Source organism: Solanum dulcamara, chromosome 7 (genome assembly GCF_947179165.1).
Source record: "Solanum dulcamara chromosome 7, daSolDulc1.2, whole genome shotgun sequence".
Lineage (NCBI taxonomy): Eukaryota > Viridiplantae > Streptophyta > Magnoliopsida > Solanales > Solanaceae > Solanum > Solanum dulcamara.
The window spans coordinates 14495666-14520295 of record NC_077243.1 but is presented as its reverse complement, the minus strand read 5'-3'; the positions used below and the strand labels follow the sequence as shown (position 1 = coordinate 14520295).

Below are 24630 nucleotides of genomic sequence, written 5' to 3'. Positions count from 1 at the left end.
TTGATTGGTCCATCACCAGACCCTACTCGTAAGATTGCACGGGTATGTTGTTGTTGGGTAATATTCACTTCTTGCAACCGGTTATTTCACCACACAGTCACTTTTGTGGATTGCATTTGAAATTGAGTCCTAATTTTGAAACTATTGCAGACCCAGTAACCAGAAAAACTTTTTTATTCAGATTCTTCATCGATGGAACCATATATACACCAGTTCAAGAACAGTTGTTTGGGTATGATTAGAAATCAAAACCACTACAGGAGCCTCGACCAAGAATTGAACGAAAAATCCCAAATGAGCCAAAAACTCAGAGAACTGCATTCTGATTTGATTTTCTAATGTAGGGGTACAAAGAGGATTTTGGGACACTATTTGGAAAGCTAAAAAAGATGTGATTTTTTGAATTTTGAGTCACGAATAACGTTTTAGCTCGGAAAGGAACCTGTCAGGTTTATGGTGTGGCGACAAGGAAAAGGTGAACAATGTGAGTAAACAAAATGGCAAAGTTGCACTCATTTTTAAATATGTGGTCACATTTTAATAACCCAAGTGAAAGTGCTGCAAATAGCAATACATACTCATTTCAATAGTCTACATCCAAACAAATTTTAATATTGAAAGACCAAAGGAATAAGAAGGAAGAAAATAACAAACGTTGGCCAGAAAAATAGTTATATATCATCTGTGTGGATTCTACATTTATACGATTTAGTATCCAGAAAAATCACAGCACCTAGACCTTATCAGGCATTCTGTCAATACCTATGCATCAGTCCCAAACGAGTTAACGTCGACAATATGAATCCTCACAAATGTTTCCTCACTTGTTGTATTTTTAAATTGTCATCAAATTGTAGCACTGAACTGAAGCATTCTGGAAAGAGACTTCCTAACATGCATTATTAGTATGAATAGAACTGATACATACCAAAATAAGGAGGCACACATCATAGCAAGTCAAGTAAAAACCATACGAGGCTTTGCTCATCTGCTGCTAGCAATTGTCGTAAATACTTTAAGTAGTAGTACCAAAATTTAGAAACAATGGAAATCACTGTCGGCCAAAGTTCTTTTAACGTACACATCCATTCCCATCATAAATTTTTAACAAGAGAATAGAAAACACTCAAAACATAAAGAACCAAACAAAATCATTCCTTGGGGGACTGCATGCGTGACTATTTCCTGCAACTATCCTCTGAAGCCCAAAGTCAGTGTCAGAGAAGCATTATGGCGCCTACTCATATGAACAAGAAAAACGGTATATGAAGAATAACTTAGAATCTTCGTCCATCATAACCAGGATACTAGACTGGACCAACCACACCCAATCACAAATTTTTGGCGCCAGATTCAGATTTCAGATCTTGTTTACTTTTACCTCTCCTCATTTTGGCTTTAACCCGAGACTTCGTCACAAGAGTCTTCACTGTGTTGGCAAAATTCCCAGCTGCCATGATAATCAGAAGGATCCCACAGGTAACAACCTGCCACAATCACATTATTTTAAAAACTGATTAGTTAATGATAATAAGAAGGAGCTGTCATGGTAAACAGGATTTCTTTGGCATGGGAGCTTACACAAGATATATATTTGAATAATACAGAAGGGAAGGTCTAATTTAGTTACTTATATTGTTTGATTTGTGTTCTCAACTGATTTATTTCCAAGCAAGCACACCAAGATAATTTGTTAAAAAAGAAGTTAAAGGACTTCGCCTTTCACAGTCTTTAAGACTTTTATATTAAACAATCTCAAACCAAATCGCAATACGTTATTAAAACTGTCTTCCCTTAACCGCTGGAGCAACCAAACAAGATAACATCTGGTAGAGGAGAGGGAGTTTAATCTTACTTGCCACTCAGAAACAACACCAATGAATGCTGTCTTAAGCAACAAGACTCCAACATATGCTTCAAATCCCTGACATCAAGAACAAACAAACATACAGTCATTTGGACCAGCCTCAAAAGATAGAACCCTACACCAATAAAATTTCATGGAAAGCTCAGTGTACACAGGAATAACCAGTTGAACTGATCTTTTTTTTCCTGATAAGGATACTGACCTATTGTTAAATGTGATGTCTAGAGAAAAAGTATCATTCACAACAGGTGATATCAAGTCATAAAAGGCTACAGATTGTCACCCATCTAATTGTAATTAATTTCACTCCAATATTCAGAAACTTCGCACAAAACACAGGGGAACTCATGTCAAGATTCACAGATACAAAAGAGCCTTGACAGACATTAGTTACCTTTGAACCAGACAGTCACTAAGAGGGGCCATCAATGATTATTAACATGCATTCACTAGGTACATCAAAGTCATGCAAAGTTACACTAGCATTTCCTGCTCTTGGAGTACTTACAATCAATCAACTTGAACCTAAAGGCCAGGTCTCCCGAAACAACAGGAGCAAAATTTCTAGAGAAAAAGTAGTTGCAGTTAGAAAAAATCCAATTGAACTCAGTATACCTGCAAGATAAATAGTACAGGGAAGAGCAACAATAATTGACCATCTACTCCGGCAGTCTCTCCCCACACAACATCCATTCTCCTGGCCTGAAATCAGAATTTAGTAGACAATACCACAATTCGGATAGGTTAATGGATGATAGGGAGTACAAATGTTTTCTTCTTTATTCAACCACAAGGCAAAACTCATTCCCTCAAAATGAGGGAGCCAAAAGAGTGACCTTTGAAGTCAATCCTCAAGGTTTTTTGTTATTTATCCAACCCACAGGGCAGAGAAATATTTTCATTTTTTTGACAACTGTGGTGTCCGGGCCATGTGGAGAGAAATATATCAGCCTATATTGACTAGATACCAAAAACCATCTTGGTGCTTATTATTAAAATTTATTTGACTTATAAAAGGAATAGTTCATCTGCACAGAATTAGTGAAGCTTTAAAACTGATTTTTAAAAGGACAAATTATGAAACATGAAAGGCTTCTTGGTCAAACTAATGATTCCTCTGTTTGTCTACCTTTCCTAATGCAATGCGAGTGTACAGCCTTTGTCTCTGATATCTATTCTGAAGGAGCATTGCAACGCCTTGCATGATAGCCCATTTCAGGAACAGTTGCACACCCCTCTGCAATAGAGTGTACATTAAAATGAGGAGTTTTATAAATATTAAACATTATAGAGAAGTACATTTTTTGTTGATAAGCAGCTAAATAAATATACATGTAGTTTTCAAATGAATAAAAACCTGCTTCTGTGAACAGTTAGGTTCTCTTTCTATTTCCCAGGTAAGACTTATAAGTGCCATGGCCATAGCACAGTAGTGATGTTTTATCCACCTGCAACAATACATCGATAATTTCTATTAATTAGCTGTTTTTTGTGTTCAATATATATGCTATTGGTACAAACTTTAGAATCATTAAAATTGCACTGCTACTTCAGCTGCATAAACAACAAAGATGAGTGTTTTACTTGACAAACATAAAACAAATGACAGATGTTAAATTTTCATTGGCAATAAGGAATGTCGTTCAATTACCATGGACGAATATCACTTCCATTCGCTCTCAAAATGTTCTCTCGCAGAGCCAAACCTGTGTAGAGGTAAAGCAACCAGGCCTGAAGACATCGAGGAGCTCAGAATACTTGTTTGTCAAATGTAAAGTTTTCACTATAAAAAATAGGAAAGCAAGACCACTATGGATATGAAGTCGAATGAGAAAGACTTCTTTTTAAATGTACTACCTGGTAAAGTTGGACTGGCAATGCTGGTAAACATCCATCCCACATCCAAGACCTCAAGACCAGTAGCACTGATGGGAAAAGAAGGAATAGATATGCTGTCCTGTCCTGTCAAGAGAAGATCGGATTTAGTAATTACAAGAAAGAGGTTTCCACATAATTGATGCTTTCCATGTATCCAAGTCATTTATGCATTTTATCTGGGAAGGGCGGAATCATTTCAAGTTTAATTGATAGAAGCAACACTAGCTTTCTTCCCTCATAGCTAAGTGTAGATGGTCGGTTAGAAAGAACTTGAATAATACGTTCTTCAAGCTGAAAGGAGCAAAAACATTGAAAACAGTATCTTATCCCAACTATTATCTGGGACTAATAATAACCAGGCTTTGTCAAGGCATAAGCCTCTGGCCTCAAGGTCTACTCCATATACCAGAATCTGTTTAAAGGAGAGCCTATCTACTAATATGGAAATCTTTAAACTTCCTCAAATATCATGCAGTAACATGCACAGAACACATGAAAAAGTGATAAATACAATATGGAGAAAGTTCACAAAAGCTGGGCTTGCATTGGAACATATTCAAGTTCTGGCGCATGTAGAAGCGATGTAGAATATGATACAGTTCACCATATTCTCTTTTTCGCCTTTTTTCTAAATCACAACAATTAGATAGTACATGCAAATCAAATTAATCAACTCCAAAAGATCACCAATTTGTTCAATTACCATTAGATTTATCAATAATCCAAAGAGAAACTAATCACCCACCTCTACTGCAATAACTTAAACATCAGTAAACGGTAAAAATTAAAGCTTGGAACACATACCCTGAAACTATTATATTCCTCTTTCACTTTCAGTTGCACATCCTTTCTATTAGCACGAACATTGATTGGACCCAAAAACATCCTCAAGAACCCTCCTGTAATTTACCACATCAAAACCAATAAACAACCAATAGAATATTAAATTTAACAAAAGGGAAAACATGAAGCATACCATGAGATTTGCTCGGAAGAAAAGCTGCAGCATCTCCCTCACTCAATACATAACTAGCTTTGAACAACTCCTCTTCCAACTGAGGATAAATAAACATTAAAAAAAAAGAAGTAAAACACAAATCACATCTACGTCGAACTTAGCACCAAAGACCGTAATGCACATGCACATACATGCACCAAAAAATCAACAAAATAATATAAAAAAAAATTCTTCCTATCCGCGCTCGATGGACAAAGTTACCTGATACTGTTGTTGCTCCGTGTAACTAGTAAGCTAGGTAATAAAACTAATACTTAAAAAAGAAATCAATTACCTTTTCAGCTTGATTAGGATCCAATTTACTCTTCCGAACAGCTGAACGGATCCCTTGGACACACGAATCAAGCGACTTAGCTTTCTGCCGCAACGAATCCTCTTCACGTGTAGTTCGCGAGATCAAAGAAGAAGCTGCGTCTTGCAACTCCTTCGCTTGTTCGACGATTCTACAAGCTTCTTCCACAAAATCTCGCTGTCCCACCGCCGTAGTAGAATCCCCCATCTCCGGTATCCAAAAAATCTCGATCCAATTCTCCGATTAAGAATTATTATCACATGAACCGTTAATCGAATTGATGAATATAGGAGAGAGATGAGATATATAAATACAAATAAATTTTGTTCACCGTGAAGACGCGGCAGCAAAAGGGAATCTAGAAAAAGGGGGCGGAGGAGGGTGGGGGTTGGTAAAAGAGATATCAGAGATGGGGCCAGCAAGACAGAGAACCGCTGAGTCTGCTGGCGTTAGCTTGATGGAGTGAATTTAATTTCTTTGGTTTGTTTTCCCAAAAAAACATTTAATTCATGTGTAAGGTAATAATCTTATGTAAATAACATACATTTTTGTCTCAAATTGCCTCATATTCTTTCCTTTTTAATTGAAATTATTACTTATTAGGATTTTTTTATGTCGGGATTATACAAATCTCATAGTATTAAGAGTTAATTACATCATATTGTTATACTTTTTTAAATTACAAAAATCTCTTAAATATGATGGAATTCAGATACATCCCAAAAACGTCCCGATATATGGTATCTTAGTTTCGGATACATCATGTCTCGGTTCCTAATACATCACTCAATGTCCCAATACAACACGTATGTTTTGATACATAGCATAAAATGATATATCCAATCGATGCATCGCATAAAGTGATGTATCCAACCGATACATCGTGTAAAGTAATATATCTGACCCATCGCGTAAGTGATGTATCTGAGAATATAGATTTTTGTAATTTTTTTAAATGGTTGGAAATTTTAGAGAATATGATAAAATAAGTTGTGTATTTAGATAATTTTTTCTTTTTTTATACTTCCTCCGTCCATTTTTACTTATCCAATATACTAAAAATAATAATTTATTTTCACTTATTCAGTTTAAAAAATTAAAAATAAATTTAATTTATCATTTTATGTCTATTTTATACTTGCTATTAAATGCTAATATTCATTTTGTAGGGCTTGATCCTTTTGGTGAGTATATTACACACATCAAGAATGAAAAGTTTTCATATTTTTTTATTCTATATCTAATCAAATTATTGACACACTTTAAATTGAAATGAACAAAAAAAAATTCTCATTAAATTATATGCCTAATAGTTTGATATATTTTATTTGAACCGAAAGTTTATCAGAAACAGTCTTTACACCTAAACGATATAGAAATACAACTACGTAGACATCACTTTCTCCCAATCACACTTATATAATTATACTAATTATTATTATTGTTATAAATTTTATATCTAATAAAATATAATCACATATATTAGAACTAGAGCTCTGTATCGATCGATTAGATTTGATTTTGATGTTTATCGGTTTGTCTTATCGCTTATCGGTTTATCAATTATTGATCATTATTGATTCGTTTACTAGTTTATCTGTTAAGATTTGATACAAAAAATCATTGAAAATCACTATAAAACAAGGTGACAAACCAAATGAACCATGTACATTAGTTGATAAATTGCGTCTTGCTCAAAAGCAAATGTAAAACATTGTACAATAATCAAGAATTTGAGAGAACAAGAAATAAAAGTATGAAAACTAAAGTCTAAGTGAAAGACTTTATAAATCGAATAATAATAAATATAAATTATTAACTTATTATCGGGTTATCGATTAACCTGTTAAGAAAAAATCTTAAATCGTTAAGAACCGATAATTCGATAATAAAAAAATTAAAATCATTACCGAAATCACTAAATCAATAACCCATTTTCGATAAATCAATAACTTATTTTTAATCCGATTTATAAATTTTGATTTGATTTTGAACCTCCCTAATTAGGACTTAGGATGGTGAGAATAATTATTTTTGGGACCGCAAAATAGTTCCAACAACTTTGAAGACTTCAATTCACCAACTATAGTCTATAGTGTATTTTACTATTTTAGGTTAGGCTTCTAAATTTGATCCAAAATCTAATCCATTTCACAAAACTAATTTTCCGCAAAAGTATTAAAATATTGCGGCAAATAGATTAATAGATATGATTATGACAGCATTAATGTGTCATAAAAAATTGAAGCTCTTATGTCGACATACCCCAGAAAGTCCAAGTTAAGGTTTGCATACTTTAATAAACACAATTATCTATCGAAATCAAAAATTTACTGTGGTATTGATATGATATTCGATTCTAAGAAAATTCTGAAATATCTGATATCGTATTAAAGTATTTGAAATCTTTTTCACTGAAACCTTTTAATCTTTACTATTAAACATAAATTAATTACCAAATTTCATATAATCATATAAAATATTGATTACTCATGTTTTTTTAAAGTCTTTTTGAACAAAAATTGAACTTCAAAGACATCAATTCTCCATAGTTGGAGTATATTTCGTGTTCATGATATATGATTATATGTATGACGTATCAGTAATAATAAAATATTGTGACCCCTCTAAATTAAGATGTGTTGCCAATTGTAAGTCAAGCAAAATGTGCGACATTTTTGGTCAATTACTTTGTACGTTCACTTTTACTTATTTGGTATTTTTAAAATAATTTTTTATTTTTAACATTTTAAAAAAAAATCTTTAAAAAGAAGAGGAAAAGAGAGGAGAAATTAGGGGATGAAATGAGAATATTTATTTTTGGTCAGTAATGTGTTTCTCCGTGACAGAGCATCATTAATATGGGGGGCACAAAGCTCATAACTGCTCGCCCAATAAAAATAAGATACATAACAAAACAAGCTCATCGAGAGACTAACAGGGATTAAATTGTACTCTTTTTGAACTATTTTACTTGTTATATTTTTAGTTTATATGTTTTTCTAAGAAATTACTTTCTCCATTTCATACTAATTGTCTACTTTCCTTTTTATACTAATTTATCTGAAAATTTTATAAATTTATTTACACTTTCAAAATGAATTAATTGTAAGAATAAAATATAAAAAAATTAATTAAGTCTATCTTACTTTTGTACGAGCTTTAATATTAAATTATCTTTATTAGAAAGCATTTTATCCTCCGCTCTTAACTTCCTATTATGAACCAAGTCCAGCTCAATGTGGATATCAAGGTCACACAAGTAGTTATTGGGCTGACGAGCTATCGAGCCGAGAACAAGCAATAGAGCCAGGTAAATTTGGAATTCGGGTTGAGTAGTGAGCGTGGAAACGATTCCATCAAAAGGGATAGTAATATGTGATTCAGGAATTATAATTATTGTCAAGAAAAGAATTTGATTTCTCTCATCTTTCTTCTCAGAATTTAAGTTTCTCATCTCCATTCTTGTGTCTATCTTAATTAATTGTACTTTCAATATTTTCATTATAATTCAATAGTATTTTTTTTAATTCAATAGTTTAAGGGTTGTAATTATGATTTTAAAGTTAAAAAATATAATTAAATTTTAATACAAAATACTTGGTGGAAAAATAAATTGAAAAATATGGTGTGAAACTCGTGCAAGAATCAAACACATATTTCTCAAAAATTCAAACAAACGCAGCCTTGAAAATTCGACGGGGCTGCTTCGTACGTGAACCAGCACCACCCATTGCTGACTAACTAATACAAATAAATCAACCCTTTAAAATTCGTAGTTGTAATTGAAGGAAAATGTTTTATTTATAAATTCAAAAGTTCTTCAACATTAATACAAGATCTCTTTTATTCTCTTTTTTTATATATATTTTGATTTTTTTTTTGTATGTATTGAAAATAACCTAGCAACATCTTTATTTATAATAGTAAGAAATCAAATTAAATTAGGACTAAAAATTATTTTTTATAAGAGGATAAACAAATTCTAACTAGACATGAATTAAATAAATAACAAATAACAATTCTTAAACAACTTAGGATTCCTACTCCAATTTTGAATTATTATTTCAACATTTTTTCGTAATTCAAAGTTGTTTTTTGCTTCATAAAAAGAGTTGGTGAGACGAGAGTTGGAGACAACGTGCTCCAACAACAACAAAAAAAACAATTGGTGGGAAGGGCATCAAAGAGAGTTGTAGACAAAGTGTTCTAACACTAGACTGAGCCTACGGACTGGGTAGATAGAGTCTACGAGCACGAGAGTTGGAGACAACGTGCTCCAACACACAAAAAAAGTTAGTGGCAAGGACATCAACGAGAGTTGGAGGCAACGTGCTCCAACAACCAAAACAAAAACAAAAAAAAAAGTTGGTGGAAGAACATCAACAAAAGTTGAAAACAAAGTGCTTTAACATTATACCGAGCCTACGAACGGGGTAGACGGAGCCTACGGACCGGATAGATCGTATCTATGAGACAGACAGGCTGTACTTACGGAGCAGCATATATGTATTGCATCACTTGGAAGTTGGAGAGATTATGTTCCAACACAACCAAGAAAAAAATGGAGGTTGAAGAGAAGTACATAGGAGAAAAGTGTTTCAATACAACAACGACAAGAATGAAATTGAAGATTGAAGAAAAGTGTTCCAATACAACAACGACAAAAAGTAAAAGGCAAGAGTATACAATTTTGAATTATTATTCCAACGGTAAATAATATTTGTACTTGGACTACTACTAATGAACAATACGTAAGAGAATTTCTTTCTGCAAAATATTACTAATAACTTGAAGGGAAAACTACACAAAATAAACCAAATGTGAAACTATTTATCCAAATTGGACCCAACCCAAACTATTTACCATTAATAGACTCATGACCCAAACTATTTACCCTCTTACCCCACTTTCTCCCTCTTAATTTCGCGCATGACGTCAACATCACTGCTCCTCTTTGATACCATCAGAGTATAAGCAGTTTCTTCTTGATATCATCAGAAGATAATATACTCATCAAGCAGTTTCGCTGAAGCATTGTCTCTTCCTTCTTGATACCATCAAAGTATATGTATACTTTCATGGTATCAAACATGTATTTACGCCAGTGCCCCTTTCCTTGTTCCTCTTTGATACCATCAGAGTATATTATACTCTGATGGTATCAAGCAATTTATCAAACAATTTCTTCTTGATACCATGACATACCCATAAGAGTATAATATACTCTGATGGTATCAAGAAAGAAGAAACAGTGCTTCAGCGAAACTGCTTGATACCATCAGAGTATATTATAGACTTTTATGATATCAAATGCGCGAGATAGTTAAAAACATGAGGTATAAAAGTAATAAGGTATCCAATGATAAATAGTTTCATTTTTTAGGGTATAACAATAATTATCGCTAACTTAAATTATATTAATTAAATTTGTAAAAGCCAAAGAATATGCTTTCCCTATGAGTACATCTCCAAAAAGATTACAATATTGAAAAGAACTTTGCTATTGTATAAGTTTTTGCATTGCACTTAATATACTTTCCGTTAGTTGTAGATTTACAATTAAATTCTTATATATTGCATTCTTAAAAGGAAAAGAAAGGAGTTACATAAATTCTCGAGTACAACGCAAATGTGTGTTTTGTTAATTGTTAATTAGTAGTGAGTTTATCTAATGACCCCTAGACCCCAGTTGACATCAATTTTCATTTAGACACCTCGACGAATGCTCGTATCTATTAGACTCTCCAAGGTGGTGAATAGAAAATTGACCTCTTTTCTCAAGAGGCTTTCTACATCTTTAAGAGATGCTTGATGATCTCAATGTTTTTCAAGCTGAAAAAGTAATGGTATTGAGTCTCAGAAGATGTTGAACCCCTTGGTGAAAATACTGCCTCCACCACTGGAGATATGAAAGCAAGAAACATATGAAATGCTAAACAAATGACTTTCAATAAATTCATGCAGGTCATTCTAAAAGCATCTTTCAAAAAATGCAATCTTGAATGCTTTACACATTCATCAGAAACAAGTATAAATATTAGTGTACATAAAGATATATGTACTCTTCTTCATGTACTAATGCACTTCTTGAGTCAAGAAGATCTTTATCTCTTGGATTCACAGCTCATACAGGCTCTGAAAACATGCTGCAGAACAGAAACCTTTTCTTGACATTTCTACAACTCTTAGTTATAGTATAAATAATCATCTCAAAACATCTTCAAAAGAATAGTTTTCATTCCAAGCCAAAACCTAACATGTAAGTTTTCGATTTGTGACAGCCAATAGCAGAAAGAAAGGTTCCCTAAATAATAAAAGCAGGAATGGTTACATAACCTGCCTTAAAGAGTAGCTGTCTCTTTTGTATCAGCTGCATCTACAGGTTCCTTAAATTTTGCCTTTTTACTGAGCTCTTGAAATGCATGTACAAGATTCTGAAGTCTTGCAACAAACTCAATCAACAAGGATGTAAATGTTGACAGTGATAATGTACTAGCACTTTCAAAAGTCCGTACTTCACGTTCGTTTAAAATCACATCTCCAATAAGTGAAAGCCGTGAAGGCCACATTGTCTGCTGCGCGAATACATCTGCTGAGGAACCCCATTGTGAAGTAGAAAAGTTGACACTTACATTTGGATTAAGAGTATCCATGTGTTTCAATGTGTGAGCAGACCTTAGATGGAGAGTTGCTTCACTAAGGGAGTTAATTACCATTGGTTTAGGTTCACTGTCCTTCAGTTCTCGAAGGCGTTCAGGATCTTCAAACTTCTTAGGTCTTTTTGAACTTTCCCAATTCTCTGCATTAACCAAAAGATAAGATTTTTGGTCAATCAACAATTGGAGATCCTCAGCAGCTTCATGAACTTCATTGAGTGGATCTCCAGGGCTTAGTTTCTCCATCTTTTCTAGTTTGTCCCCAAGCAGTCGTATCACCTTAGCTCCTTCAGTCCCAACTCTCTGAATCTCCTTCATAAAAGTCTGCCTCAATTCAGATGCTGCCTACAAGAAAAAAAATGCACAAAGAGAGCATAAATTCTTCATCTTTTTTATCTAAAATCAAGAATTATAACAAGTGCAAACAGGCAATACAGCTCTAAAATCAGTTTCATATATTTTATGCAGCAAGCTTTCACTGATGAACAGGCAAAGATTCTTGAATTTTTAGTTTACTAGGAGGAAAAGATACTAAAACAGATATAAACATATATATTATGTCTATTAAGTGGAGAACCTAGAAACTGTATTTACAAGATCATTTTCATATCTTTGAATGTTGAGAACGTTTTATTTGTCTAAAGTAAGACTTAATAAAGCAAAACATATAAGCTTCATCATTGAACCGATAGCCAAATATAACCCGATTTTTAAGATGATGTATGTTTGGACAAAACTCCTTGGAGATTAGAGAATTTCTAAAAGAACTTGGTGAACTGCCATCACGTAAGATGAAAATATTGTCATGTTTCTTAAGTTGAAGCCGACATTAAGAGGTTTTCTGTATAAATACTTCTTTAGAAGCTTCCTTCGAACTGTTTAAGTAGTAAAAGGATGACATTAGGACAAAAGTCATTTCAACATTTTTAGGATAATTGCAAAAAGAAAATTTGCTCAATAAAAGAAGGTAAAGTTATAGCCAAAATAAAACGGTGTTCAGCTAAGCTGGCAGTTAGAAATGATACACAATTGATAATATCTGATCAGAGTTATCAAAGGTGAAAAGCACCAAAAACAGCTTAGGCATTTAGTGAAATTAAAGCACGGGATTTAATGAAGAAAGGTGCTAATGAAGAAAAAATAAAAGTTACATATGTAATATAGGAAAACAATTCACCCAGTTCAAATTTCTAATTAGATATCAAGATGTAGTTCAAAGTTTTGAGTGACTGGTTTTCTTATGCTAATTCTCATTTATTATTCCTGATCATTAACACATTCATTCACATATTTTGTTCGTTTTTATATATCACTTTGCTATGCGGGTTAGATTCCCGCTATCCACCCAAGATCCCAAAGAAAGTAGCTTATTTATTACACTATTTATTTAATTTCATAAAATATCCTTAAATTAAGGAGTTGGTGTAGTTGGCCGTGCTAGTTGTGATTCTAACCCTCCCTTATGTTTCCTTTTCCTTCCACCCTCAAGAAGGAAAAGGCTGTTTCTACTGTCCAGCTAGTCTTCCGTTTTAAAGACAGTGTGCCTGAGGCATTTGTATTAAGGGCCAAACATCCAACCTAAGATTCAACCATCTTAAAGGTTTAAGCACTTCTAAAGTGGGGTCTATCGGAAACAGTCTACCCTTATAAGTCAGAGGTAAGGTTGCATACACCTCCTTCCCCAGACCCCACTTATGGGATTTCACTGGGTATGTTGTTGTATTTATTGAACAATCCAGTAGCATGGTGTTAATCTTTGTGAATGGCACGAATGTCAATATTTGACTACTCCGTAAAATTACAAAGGATAGGAGTAAATTCTGAATACTTTATGAAATATATATATTGCACACCAAAACTGCAGTTCCATGGTTGAGTTTTATCCCCAAATAGGTTAGTTAAACAAATGAGACCTGTCAATTACTTACTAACTAATTAGATATGCCAACAATATGAAAATTAGTACTGAAGAATCAATTGAGTTTTCATCTAATTAAAAATTAATTAATAGTTCTGTGCACATCTTTCGTGTTTTACCACAGAGGGAGCACAAACCCCTTGACAGGTACTAACTTTAGCATAGTTCTTATCTGTCTACCATTTCCTAATCATGGTTATGTGGAACTGCACCCAAAGGGTGTGTCTAGTGGTTAATAAAGTGGGTGAAAACCTTGGAGACTAACAAAAATTGGTGACAGTGTTACCAAGTAGCAGGTACTCGGTGGAATAGTCGAGGTGTAAGCAAGCAAACCCGGACACCACCATTATCAAAAAAAATAAAAAAAGGTTATGTAGAACTGCACAGGTCGAGTATGCTGATTAATTTAAGTACTTCTCTCCTATACATATGATGATTAATTTAAGTACGTATCTTCCATACATCTACAATATTCCTATTGATTACTCCTAAGCTGCCTCATTCCATATCAGACTAAAAACGAAAAAAGAAAGAAAGAAAGTGGCAGGTATGAGTTAGGCTTCAAACTTGTGGAATAAAAACTAATAAAAAAAACCTGTGCTGTATATTACTTTACGGTAAGTTAGAATTTTTTAGAAAAAGCTATACCTGTATTTCCGAAAGAATACATCCATGCATCGCCATGATCATGAAAGCACAGTGCCGTAGTGCACCACTGACTCTAGCATATTCACCCCAAGGATAATTGAGCATTCTGTAACGTCCATGAGGGGGTTCCCAAACAGCAAAAGCTAACTGAACCAGGATACAAAAATTAGCAACCCAAGAAAACAGGTACTGTTCCACCATCCCATGAATGTCCAAATTCTTGTTTTTTCTCTTTTCCATCCAAAATAATGTAAAGCTACCCTATAAATTACACGTGCTCAACCCTTATTCTTCGATTTCTTTAGTACACAAAACTTACCAGCCTCCACATGATACCCATTTAAAGTTGAACACTTTCAGACATTAGGATAATACAGTGCCAGAATGGGACATTCAACTTAGAATAGAGGATATACAACATATTCACAGTTAAGCATCAATAGCAACATAGATTTACCAGAGAATCTTCTTGGCTGGTGGACTGTACAGCAGCCCTGTAACCACTGTAGATAGGATCATCAGATGCCTGGTAAAGAAGAATTTTTGATGGTATCCTATTGTATTCAAGACATTGCAAATAGTCATTGACACAACCTAAAAAAGAAGCATGGCAGATATCAGTCAAGCATATCATGTTTATGCTGTCCCAAGACAACATACAGATAAGAGATGAAAGAATCTTCACCTTCCAAAGAAGTAGCGACACCCTTAAAGTTTTTCACCACCAACTTGTGCAAATCTTCACCAGCCCAAATGGGGAAGATGCATATATTTATAACCAAACAAACAGCAGCTCCAACTCCAATTAGCAACAATCGAGAAACAGCTGTCTTAACAAAATCCGAACTCCCCGATACCAGCACTATACAATATGTCAATAAGAAGACCCGGAATCCATATTCATATTCCTTCAGTGGAGGATACAATTTCATATAAGTCGCGAAAAATCCTGAGTGAAAGAGAGAAAGGTAGAGATTAGAGTAGGATAGAAGTGATTCCCTGGATATATATACACATGCATATTTTCACCAAAAGGTACAAGGAAATAGAAAGAGAGAGACAGAGAGATGGAGTATATTATATATTATAGGAAAAGAGGGAGAGGTTGCAGATTAGGATATCATAGTATGTATTAGCCTTGGAACATATATAGTAAATGCGTTTATTAGCTTTTATACCATGTAGTAATCAAGCAAACTCTTCCTCTCAATGGTCCAAAAATGGTGATTCTGGCTGTGATATTGATGCATAAGGTACGTGAGAGGTAAGAGAAGCTGAAAAATTCTTTCCTTTCCTTTGAACAACTATTATAGATGTGTGATTTTCTTGAAATCTGAATTAATGCAACGTTCTTCAGTAAGCTATTGAACCTAAACATTCTATTAAGGGTACTAGACTGATTGATTCTTCTTTTATGAAGTTGGAACCCAAGGGGCATATATGTATCAAGAGGTTCACTCAATTCAAGAGTGGAGAACTATGCTTTTATCTACATAGTTATCACTGACGCTTTAGTTGCGCCTAATGTAAGTGCTTATTTTGAGGATTAGGTCAGATTCTTAGACTTCATCTTTTCATTCTCCAGTTTACTGTTCAAGTCACCCAATTGCCAGGCTGGAAGAAGACCCTCTCTATATTTCTTTCCTTGTTCTATTTGTGCTACTAATCACCTATAGTTTGAAATCCTTCTAACCCAATATTCCAAAAAAAATAAACATTAGATGTAGTCCAAGAAGAAATTGAAAACCCTCGACTCCTAATATCAAAATTATCTGAAGAAGCAAGTTCACGCCTTTCTGCACAAGCTGCTCTCCTCAAACCATGATTATGATAAGTTGGCCTTTTGCCCCATTCAATATTCTGAAGTCATGAAACCTATTCAGAGCACGAATTAAATAACAGTTCACGTTGCATTAACAGTTGAAGAATTGAAGCCTAATTCACAAAAGGACACGAATTAAGTGCTCAAGTTGCATCAAATTTAGAAACTTGACATATAGTTCAACTTTCATTTTCTGTCCAATTTGGCTTTTGTTTTTAAATTTATTAACTTATAATAGCAAACATATTCAATTACTTACAGTTTGACAAAGTTTCTAGCTAGATCAATAGGCTAATTGATTCTCACTTCACTTTTACAATCTCCAAGCTAATGAAGAGAAGCAGAGAAAACAAGACAAAATGAATACATAACCTTTTTTCATCATGACTCATAAATACACCAATTATAAAACTTCTATGCATGATATTCTTGAAGTATACTAAAACTCTAAAAATTGAATCCGAACCTGCAATAAATACACTGATCACAATCACAATCTCTCGATAAGCTCCAGCCATAAGAGACAGTTCAGCAATGCCCAAAGCTAATCCTCCAGCAGAAAATGTCCCTAAAGCCCTGTTAAATCCTTTGTTAAGCGTCGCACCTACATATTTAAGTTATAATAATCTCAAATTAGCAATAACCCTTTTCTTCCCTTCAACAAAAAACATAAAAGAAACTGCAAAATTGATGCATAAAAACAAAATTTTAGGGGAATCTTAGTAGCTCAGTTAATTGGCTACACGAACTACCTAAACTTTCACCTTATTAATGAGATTTCGATTCCCTTCCTTATTTTCCCTTTCCCTAAAAAATGAAATTTTGGGAGAATCTAAGTAACTCAGTTGGTTGAGTGCATGAACTACTGAACTTTCAACTTTTGATTAGGATTCGATTCACCATCTTGTAATCCTCTCCCCTTCCCCTGCCCCAATTTTTTTTTTTTTAAAAAAAACAGGAAATTTTGACATACCTATGCTGAATTCGAAAACGACGACAACAGTAAGAATGGCCCAAATGGAGTGGCTACCAATATAGGGTATGGGTTCTTTGAAGAAAATGAGAATCGAAACAAGAGCAAGAGCAAAACCCACTTTAGCAGAAAAGATAATTTTTCTTGGATCATTACGACCCATTTGAACTGCTTTGTTTGCAGCTTGTTTCATATTGTTACAGTACTCAGAAACTCTATAACGAAGACGTTCTAGAAAGTTCTCATCTCCTCCTGTAAAAGAACCACCACCACCACCTACACCCAACTCTGGGTACTCTTTTCTGGGTAGTAACAATCTTTCTTTGCTTGTTTCATGAAAGCTCTGTTTCAATGAACCCAGATATGCATTGCCTGCTGCCATTTTTTTCTTCTTCTTTTGGGATCAAAATTGTTACAGAAATTGAGCAACGAGTTGCATGATTCTTATATGATTTTGCTTTTTGGAAAGCAAATAAATGTAATCTGATCTGAATTTGACTAAATTATTGAGATACTTAAATTGGTTTGTTGTCGTCTACTGGATCTCAAGATTAGATGTATTGGGTCTGTTTTTTTCCACAAATTTTTCCGAAAATGGATTTAATTTTTCGTTCATTTTTTTTTAATTTCCAAATGACATATATATATTATTTTTTTTAGAGCTCGACTAATAACTTTAGTTGATTTATTAAATTTATATTTTATCGAATCTTAACTTTGTGGCTATTAATAATGAAAAGTCTCATTTTATTTGGATATTGGTAGGGTGACATGTTGCTTTTTTTCCTTAGCTTATTTTTCAAGTTAACGGTATATGATATTGTGTAATGGTAGAAAATAATATAATCTACTCAAATATTGTATATATTTATTAAAATAATATTGCTAAATTGACATTGGGTCTAACTCAACTCCAAGAGCTAACTAAAGGAGAACAATTGTTCAAGTCATATTAAGAGTCCAAAACACCTCTCATTCATCTTCGATGTGAGATTCTTCATTATCACTCCTGCATGCCTAGAAACACTATCCAATATTTGTGTGTGCCGGATCGGACACTGTCTCATACCAAATGCGTGAACAATCTATTCGAGTGGTTCAACATCGAAGACTAGACTCTAATATCATGCTAAATAGTTTTGGAACTTAATTTAATTTAATAACTAACTTAAGAAAAAGAATATATCGTCCGAAATCATATTAAGAATTTAAATCACCTTATCCATCTTCGTCGTGGACTTTTTCATTTGTCAAATATAATACATTATCATACAAGATGAAACAACATGTGACAACCATCCAAACACGTCATAGTTTGTAACTAATTTTTCGATCAATTACCTTTAAAAAAATTCTATTTTAATTAACTTTTCTACTTGCTTTTAGGCTTTACTATTTCTTTTTTCCTTTCTTCTTACTTCTCTTTTTCTTTGTAGACGAAAGAATGTTTAATCACGTCATATTGTAGCTTACTTTAATTAATTTGGAAAAAACTTAGTTTCCACTAAATATTCATATCAAATTACTAAATATATTTGTTATTATTACTTGTACTTTAACAAAAGGAATAATAATAAGGTTTTGTAAGTCAATGAACAACCGTCAGTAAGGATTAACTAATTAATTCATTTAGTGATGATAATGATATCATTTTCTAATATTTGAGAATAATAATATCAATAATTTATCATCTAATTGGTCAACTCTTTTAATTCCATTCAATCATTAAAAATTTCAAGTTAAGTAGGCCGGCTGCTTTTAAAAGTTGCACATCCCATACCTTCAAGGATATTTTTTTGAATAAAAAAAATACTATGAGTAGTTTTAATACTCCAAAATAAATTTTGAAAAACGTTTTCAACCATAATTTTCTTGAATTTTAGAATTTGAATTAAAAATAAAGTAATTACATTTATTGTATAACAACCTTTAGTGGTAGACCATTTGCTTTTATTAGTTAGTCTATGCCTAGAGGTAGGAAAGAACCGAAGACAGAACGAGAATCATTTCAATCTTTTCATTGAAAAATTATATTATATATATAAGGTTAAATTTGATTTTTATAATTAAATTTCCAAAATGAACCCTATTAGGTCTTTAACATAACCTAAAAGCTTGGCTTAATGGTTAACCAGGTTCAAAAATTCCCCCAAGGTTGTGTGATCAATTTTAGAGCATTTTGGTAAAAAAAAAAATTCTCTTTGTTTGATTTGGTAGTTACCCATAGCTTTCTTAAAGTAGTATTTTTCCAAAATTCTTTCCATCAATAGAAGTAAGGTCCATTATTTATTTCTTTTCTGGTTTTGGTTGTTACTCATAGCTTTCACTTATTCAAGTACCATTTTTCAAAAACTTATTTAAGTCTCCACTCTGTGCAAAAAAGTTATAAATTGAATTTGGCATACCAACAACTTTAAACAGATAACATCTTTCGATTCAACAAAATATTTTGGACATTCCAAATGTAGATATGGATTTCAAATTATATCCTACAATTAACTTTAGAACTTCGTTTCGAAAGAAAGGACAAAGTTGTGAATTTTTTCTTCAATTTTTGATATTCTCTACAAATTTAATGAACTTTATGTGAAGGCTATAGATATTTATGAAAAAAATATAAGTTTTATGATTATATATATAAAAAAAAGTGCTTTTGTGTCCATAATATGAAAATTTCATTTGAAGATGCTATCTTATACTCCCTCCTTTACCTTTTGAGTAATTTTCTATCAAATGTGTTTCAAAAAAAGCAATTTTAAGAAATGGAGGTACAAAGTGGGATTGATGAAGCAAGACAAAAGTGGGAAAGAAACGTAAAAACGGATATCACTCTATTTATTTTTGTGCAATCTTTTTGTACTTATTTTATATTTTGAATTTCCCTTAATAAAATTTGGTCACTTCGCTGCCTAGACGTCAATATTTCGTCCATTAATGTATTTACCAGATTATTGAAACTAAAGAACTAACTTTTTTTTGATAACCAATGTAAATTACCAAAAATGAAAGAAAAAAAAGTTTCACTTTATCTAACATTTACAGAGGGATGAAATTGAAACTTTGTTGAGAATTGCAATAATATCAAAGACTTCTTTCGATTTAGCTAAGTAAGATTAACTTTCCGTGTGAATGAGGTTTTACGCTTATCTTTCTTCTTGTAATTTTTTTGTAACAATTTTTTAAAACATATTTATTGTTGATATGAAAAAATTATAATTTAATTAGTTCGTCCTTTTAAATATACTTTTTTGTTAGTTGATTTTGTAATTTTTTCTGGAAAAAAAAAACTCTTTAATGAATAAAAAATAATGACATCAAATTAATGTTCAATATTTCACATCCACACCTAAGCTGCGGATCTCCTTGGCACTTGACATCTTCAGTGTCCTTTCAAATTGCAATACATATAGCTTAGGGGGTAAAAAAACTAACAAACCACGTCAAATCAATAAACCGAGCCAAATCAGGAAAAAAAATTGACTAATGATTTTGTTTGATTTGATATTGAAAGAAAAAATCCGATCATAATTGATTTGGTTTGGTTTTAACTTTAAAAAAAAGTAAACTTTACCTAAATCCCATAATGGAAAAGTTTAATTACTATACATCCCTCATTGTATCAAAATTACCCGATATCCCCTTTTTTTCAACTTTTCTGATACATTAGATTTGTATCTGATACATCAATTATCCAATCAGTAATTAATGAAGATCATCTATTTATGGATAGTATGTTAATATAAGGGATGATTGGTTCTTCAAATCAATTAGTGATCTAATTAATGGGATTAATTTGGTTAAAAAAAGAACGGTTGTGCAGTTGAAGATTTAAGCCAAAAAAAACAGAGCATAAATTCAAACCAACTTCGTTTCCATTTTTTTTTCCAGTTTGGGTTATGTATCTGATAGATCAGTTATGTATATGATACATCAATTGTTAAAAAAAATAATTGTTATGTCCATGAAGATTCAAGCCAAAAAACATAGCGTCGTCTCGAATGGAAAAAACAGAGCATCAATTCATACCGAAGTTGATTTCAATTATTTTTCAACTTTTGCTGATACATAAGTTATGTATCTGATACATAACTTTAGCTATATAATAGTTAATGCACATCAGCTATTTATGGATAAAAGATTGGCTCTTTATATCAATTACTGATCTATTAAAGAAGACGACATTTATGTAGATGAATTTTGAAGCCAAAAGTCAGAGCATCGATTACAAGGAAAACAAAAGAGCATCATTTCAAAGCAAACTTCGCGTTTCATCAATTAATCGATATGAATATCCCGATACTACTGAGACATTCTGGAGTTTGGCAATCCGATATTACTTATGAACAATACAAAAGTGATGGAATCGTTGTCGGTGACAATGTATCTTACTCAAATTTAAAAGCAGCAATCGCTGCTGAATTGAGTGTGGATGAATCAGAGAAAGAAATTGAAATCCGATACATAGTTGAAGGTAACTCGTCGCCAATATATATTCGTAATGATATGGGTGTTAATCTTTACATAGAGTTGAAGAAGAAAGAGTCTGGTTTCGTGAATTATCCCCTGTGCATATCAAGCTTTGATATAAAAAGATGTGAGATAAAATCATTCGACAGTACATCTGGAGCAATCGTTTGCGCCGAATCAAATGCGAATGAGTCCCACAATTTTAGTTTAGAAGAATTTGGTAAAGTTGCAAGTTGTTATATAGTAGAATTGGAGTTGACGAACTACATAGATGATACAAATGGTGCGGAAGTGAAGGAGAATCAATTCTATAAGGATAAAGCAACTCTAGTTGATGTAATGGCCAAATACAAAATCAATAATGAATTTAATTTCAAGGTTAAAAGATCCGACAGTAAAAAGTATGCGCATATTCTGCATTTGGAAATTTTGATGTTGGATAGTATCCAACAGTATGTATCAGATACATATTACTGTGTGTATCTGATACATTTTTAAAATAAAATAATATTTCATGTCATGATACATCAAAACTCCATTTCTGCATTTGGAAATTTTGATGTTGGATAGTATCCAACAGTATATATCAGATACATATTACTGTGTGTAACTGATACATTCTTAAAATAAAATAATTTTTCATGTCATGATACATCAAAACTCCATTTCTGCATTTGGAAATTTTGATGTTGGATAGTATCCAACAGTATGTATCAGATACATATTACTGTGTGTATCTGATACATTTTTAAAATAAAATAATTTTTCATGTCATGATACATCAAAACTCCATTTCTGCATTTGGAAATTTTGATGTTGGATAGTATCCAACAGTATGTATCAGATACATATTACTGTGTGTATCTGATACATTCTTAAAATAAAATAATTTTTCATGTCATGATACATCAAAACTCCATTTCTGCATTTGGAAATTTTGATGTTGGATAATATCCAACAATATGTATCAGATACATATTACTGTCTGTATCTGATACATTCTTAAAATAAAATAATTTTTCATGTCATGATACATCAAAACTCCATTTCTGCATTTGGAAATTTTGATGTTGGATAGTATCCAACAGTATGTATCAGATACATATTACTGTGTGTATCTGATACATTCTTAAAATAAAATAATTTTTTATGTCATGATACATCAAAACTCCATTCCTGTAACTCAGTTAAAAAATGATAATAATGTTGTCAGTATGTATCAGGTTCATAATACTCTATGTATCAGATGTTTTTTTTTAACAATACATACAAAGAAGCATGTATCAAGTACATGGGTTGACACACTTCCTATCAGTATGTCACTGTATTTGTTGATATTATAAATGAAAAAATATTGATATGATACATGTCATTTTTTTAATACAAATGCAGTTATGTGTTAGTATGCCTTTCAGAAGGATGTTGTTGGAGAATGAAAGCTTCATGTTGGAAAAAAACGGATATATTCAAAGTTAGATATTTCAATAGTGAACATTCATGTGCACTGAGAGATAGGATTTTCAACAAAGTTCATGCTAAAAAGGCTTTTGTTAGTGCATTCACAACCCCTAAATTGGTTAATCATAAGAGAATTGTCACCCCTAATGATATACGAGAGGATATTAAATCAGCGTATGAAATTGATATTACCTATCAACAGGCATGGCGTTCAAAAGAGCATGTTTTGCAGATGTTAAGGGGAAAACCTGCTGATGGATATAGACAGCTGCCTGTATACATACATATTCTAAAAACCGTATATCCAAATTCGTACATAAGTATGCACAAGTCATCAACTGATGAATTCATGTATTTGTTCATAGCGTTAAGGCTCTTGATGAGGGGGTTTCAGTTTTGTCGACCAGTAGTTGTTGTTGACGGTGCACATCTTGATGGACCTTATAAAAGGGACGTTTGTATCAGCTAGCACACTTGATGGGGCAGGTATTACTTTCTTATACTGTTTCTTATTGAATAATAGTGTGTCATCTCATTTTTCACGTTTGTTGTGATTCTGATGAATTCTAATAACTATTATATCGCTATTATTGATTTATTAGGTTGCATATTGTCGTTGGCGTATGGTATTGTTGATACGGAAAATGATTCATCATGGACGTGAATTTTTCAGAATTTCAAGAATGCATTTGGAGAGAGGGACAATATGTGTGTTGTATCAGATAGGAACGAAAGCATAATCAAGAGTGTAAGCATGGTATTTCCCAATGTTCCTCATTTTGCATGCATATGGCATATATGGAAAAATGTGTGTACTAAATACAGAAGGAGCAAAGCTGTACTAAGTGACATCTTCTATTCAATGGCCAAGGCATACCAAAAAGATGAAGTCGATAAATTAATGGCCAAAGTTGAAAGAATCGATCAACGGGTGACACAATATTTAAAAAATGCAGGATACGAAAAGTGGTCAAGGGTTCATGCCACTGTCAACAGGGGTAGAATGATGACTTCTAACATTGCAGAATGTATCAATGGATGTCTTGTTGAAGCACGAGAGCTGCCTATAATTGACTTTTTGGAGCAAACGAGAATGTTATTTGGTTCTTGGAACTGCAAAAATAGAGAAATAGCATCTTATACAAAACATACTTTGGGTAGAAAATTCGAAGATATCCTAGTTTCAAACACGATCAAGTATTCGAGAATGAAGGTACACGATACATACTTTCTGACACATATATACTGATACATCAGTTCTGGTACATGATAGATACTTTCTGATACATATATATTGATACATCAGTTCTGATACATCATTTCTGTAATTGAATCATACTTTATGATACATATATGTGATATTTATTTCTTGGTGGCTGATGATTCATCAGTTATGTATAACATGTGCTAATTAAATAATGAAACTTCAATTATGATACATAAGTTCTACATTTGATACATAAGTTCTGATACATATATGTAAAGATTATTTTCCTTCAGGCTGATGATTAATCAGTTATGCATAAATTGTTCTAAATATATACTGATACATCAGTGTAGATACATTATTTGTGTAGATGATACATAAGTACTATTAGATATATGTGAAGTTTATTTATATATCAGTTTG

At 32.6% G+C, this 24630-nt stretch overlaps 2 protein-coding genes across 2 annotated transcripts; both read right to left on the bottom strand.

Moving 5' to 3' along the window:
• Nucleotides 1-992: 992 nt before the first annotated feature.
• LOC129894414 (uncharacterized) lies at nucleotides 993-5530 on the bottom strand. The gene is made up of 10 exons (XM_055970101.1): nucleotides 5038-5530; nucleotides 4722-4800; nucleotides 4550-4644; nucleotides 3725-3829; nucleotides 3519-3598; nucleotides 3225-3315; nucleotides 2997-3104; nucleotides 2483-2569; nucleotides 1856-1924; nucleotides 993-1487 (listed from the first exon to the last, which is right to left on the bottom strand). Exons 1-10 carry the CDS (start codon nucleotides 5260-5262, stop codon nucleotides 1332-1334), a joined length of 1095 nt encoding a protein of 364 aa, XP_055826076.1. The 5' UTR covers nucleotides 5263-5530; the 3' UTR covers nucleotides 993-1331.
• A 5557-nt stretch (nucleotides 5531-11087) lies between these two features.
• LOC129895343 (aluminum-activated malate transporter 4-like) lies at nucleotides 11088-17644 on the bottom strand. The gene is made up of 6 exons (XM_055971056.1): nucleotides 17076-17644; nucleotides 16569-16706; nucleotides 14966-15229; nucleotides 14738-14874; nucleotides 14281-14427; nucleotides 11088-12059 (listed from the first exon to the last, which is right to left on the bottom strand). Exons 1-6 carry the CDS (start codon nucleotides 17455-17457, stop codon nucleotides 11400-11402), a joined length of 1728 nt encoding a protein of 575 aa, XP_055827031.1. The 5' UTR covers nucleotides 17458-17644; the 3' UTR covers nucleotides 11088-11399.
• Nucleotides 17645-24630: the final 6986 nt, after the last annotated feature.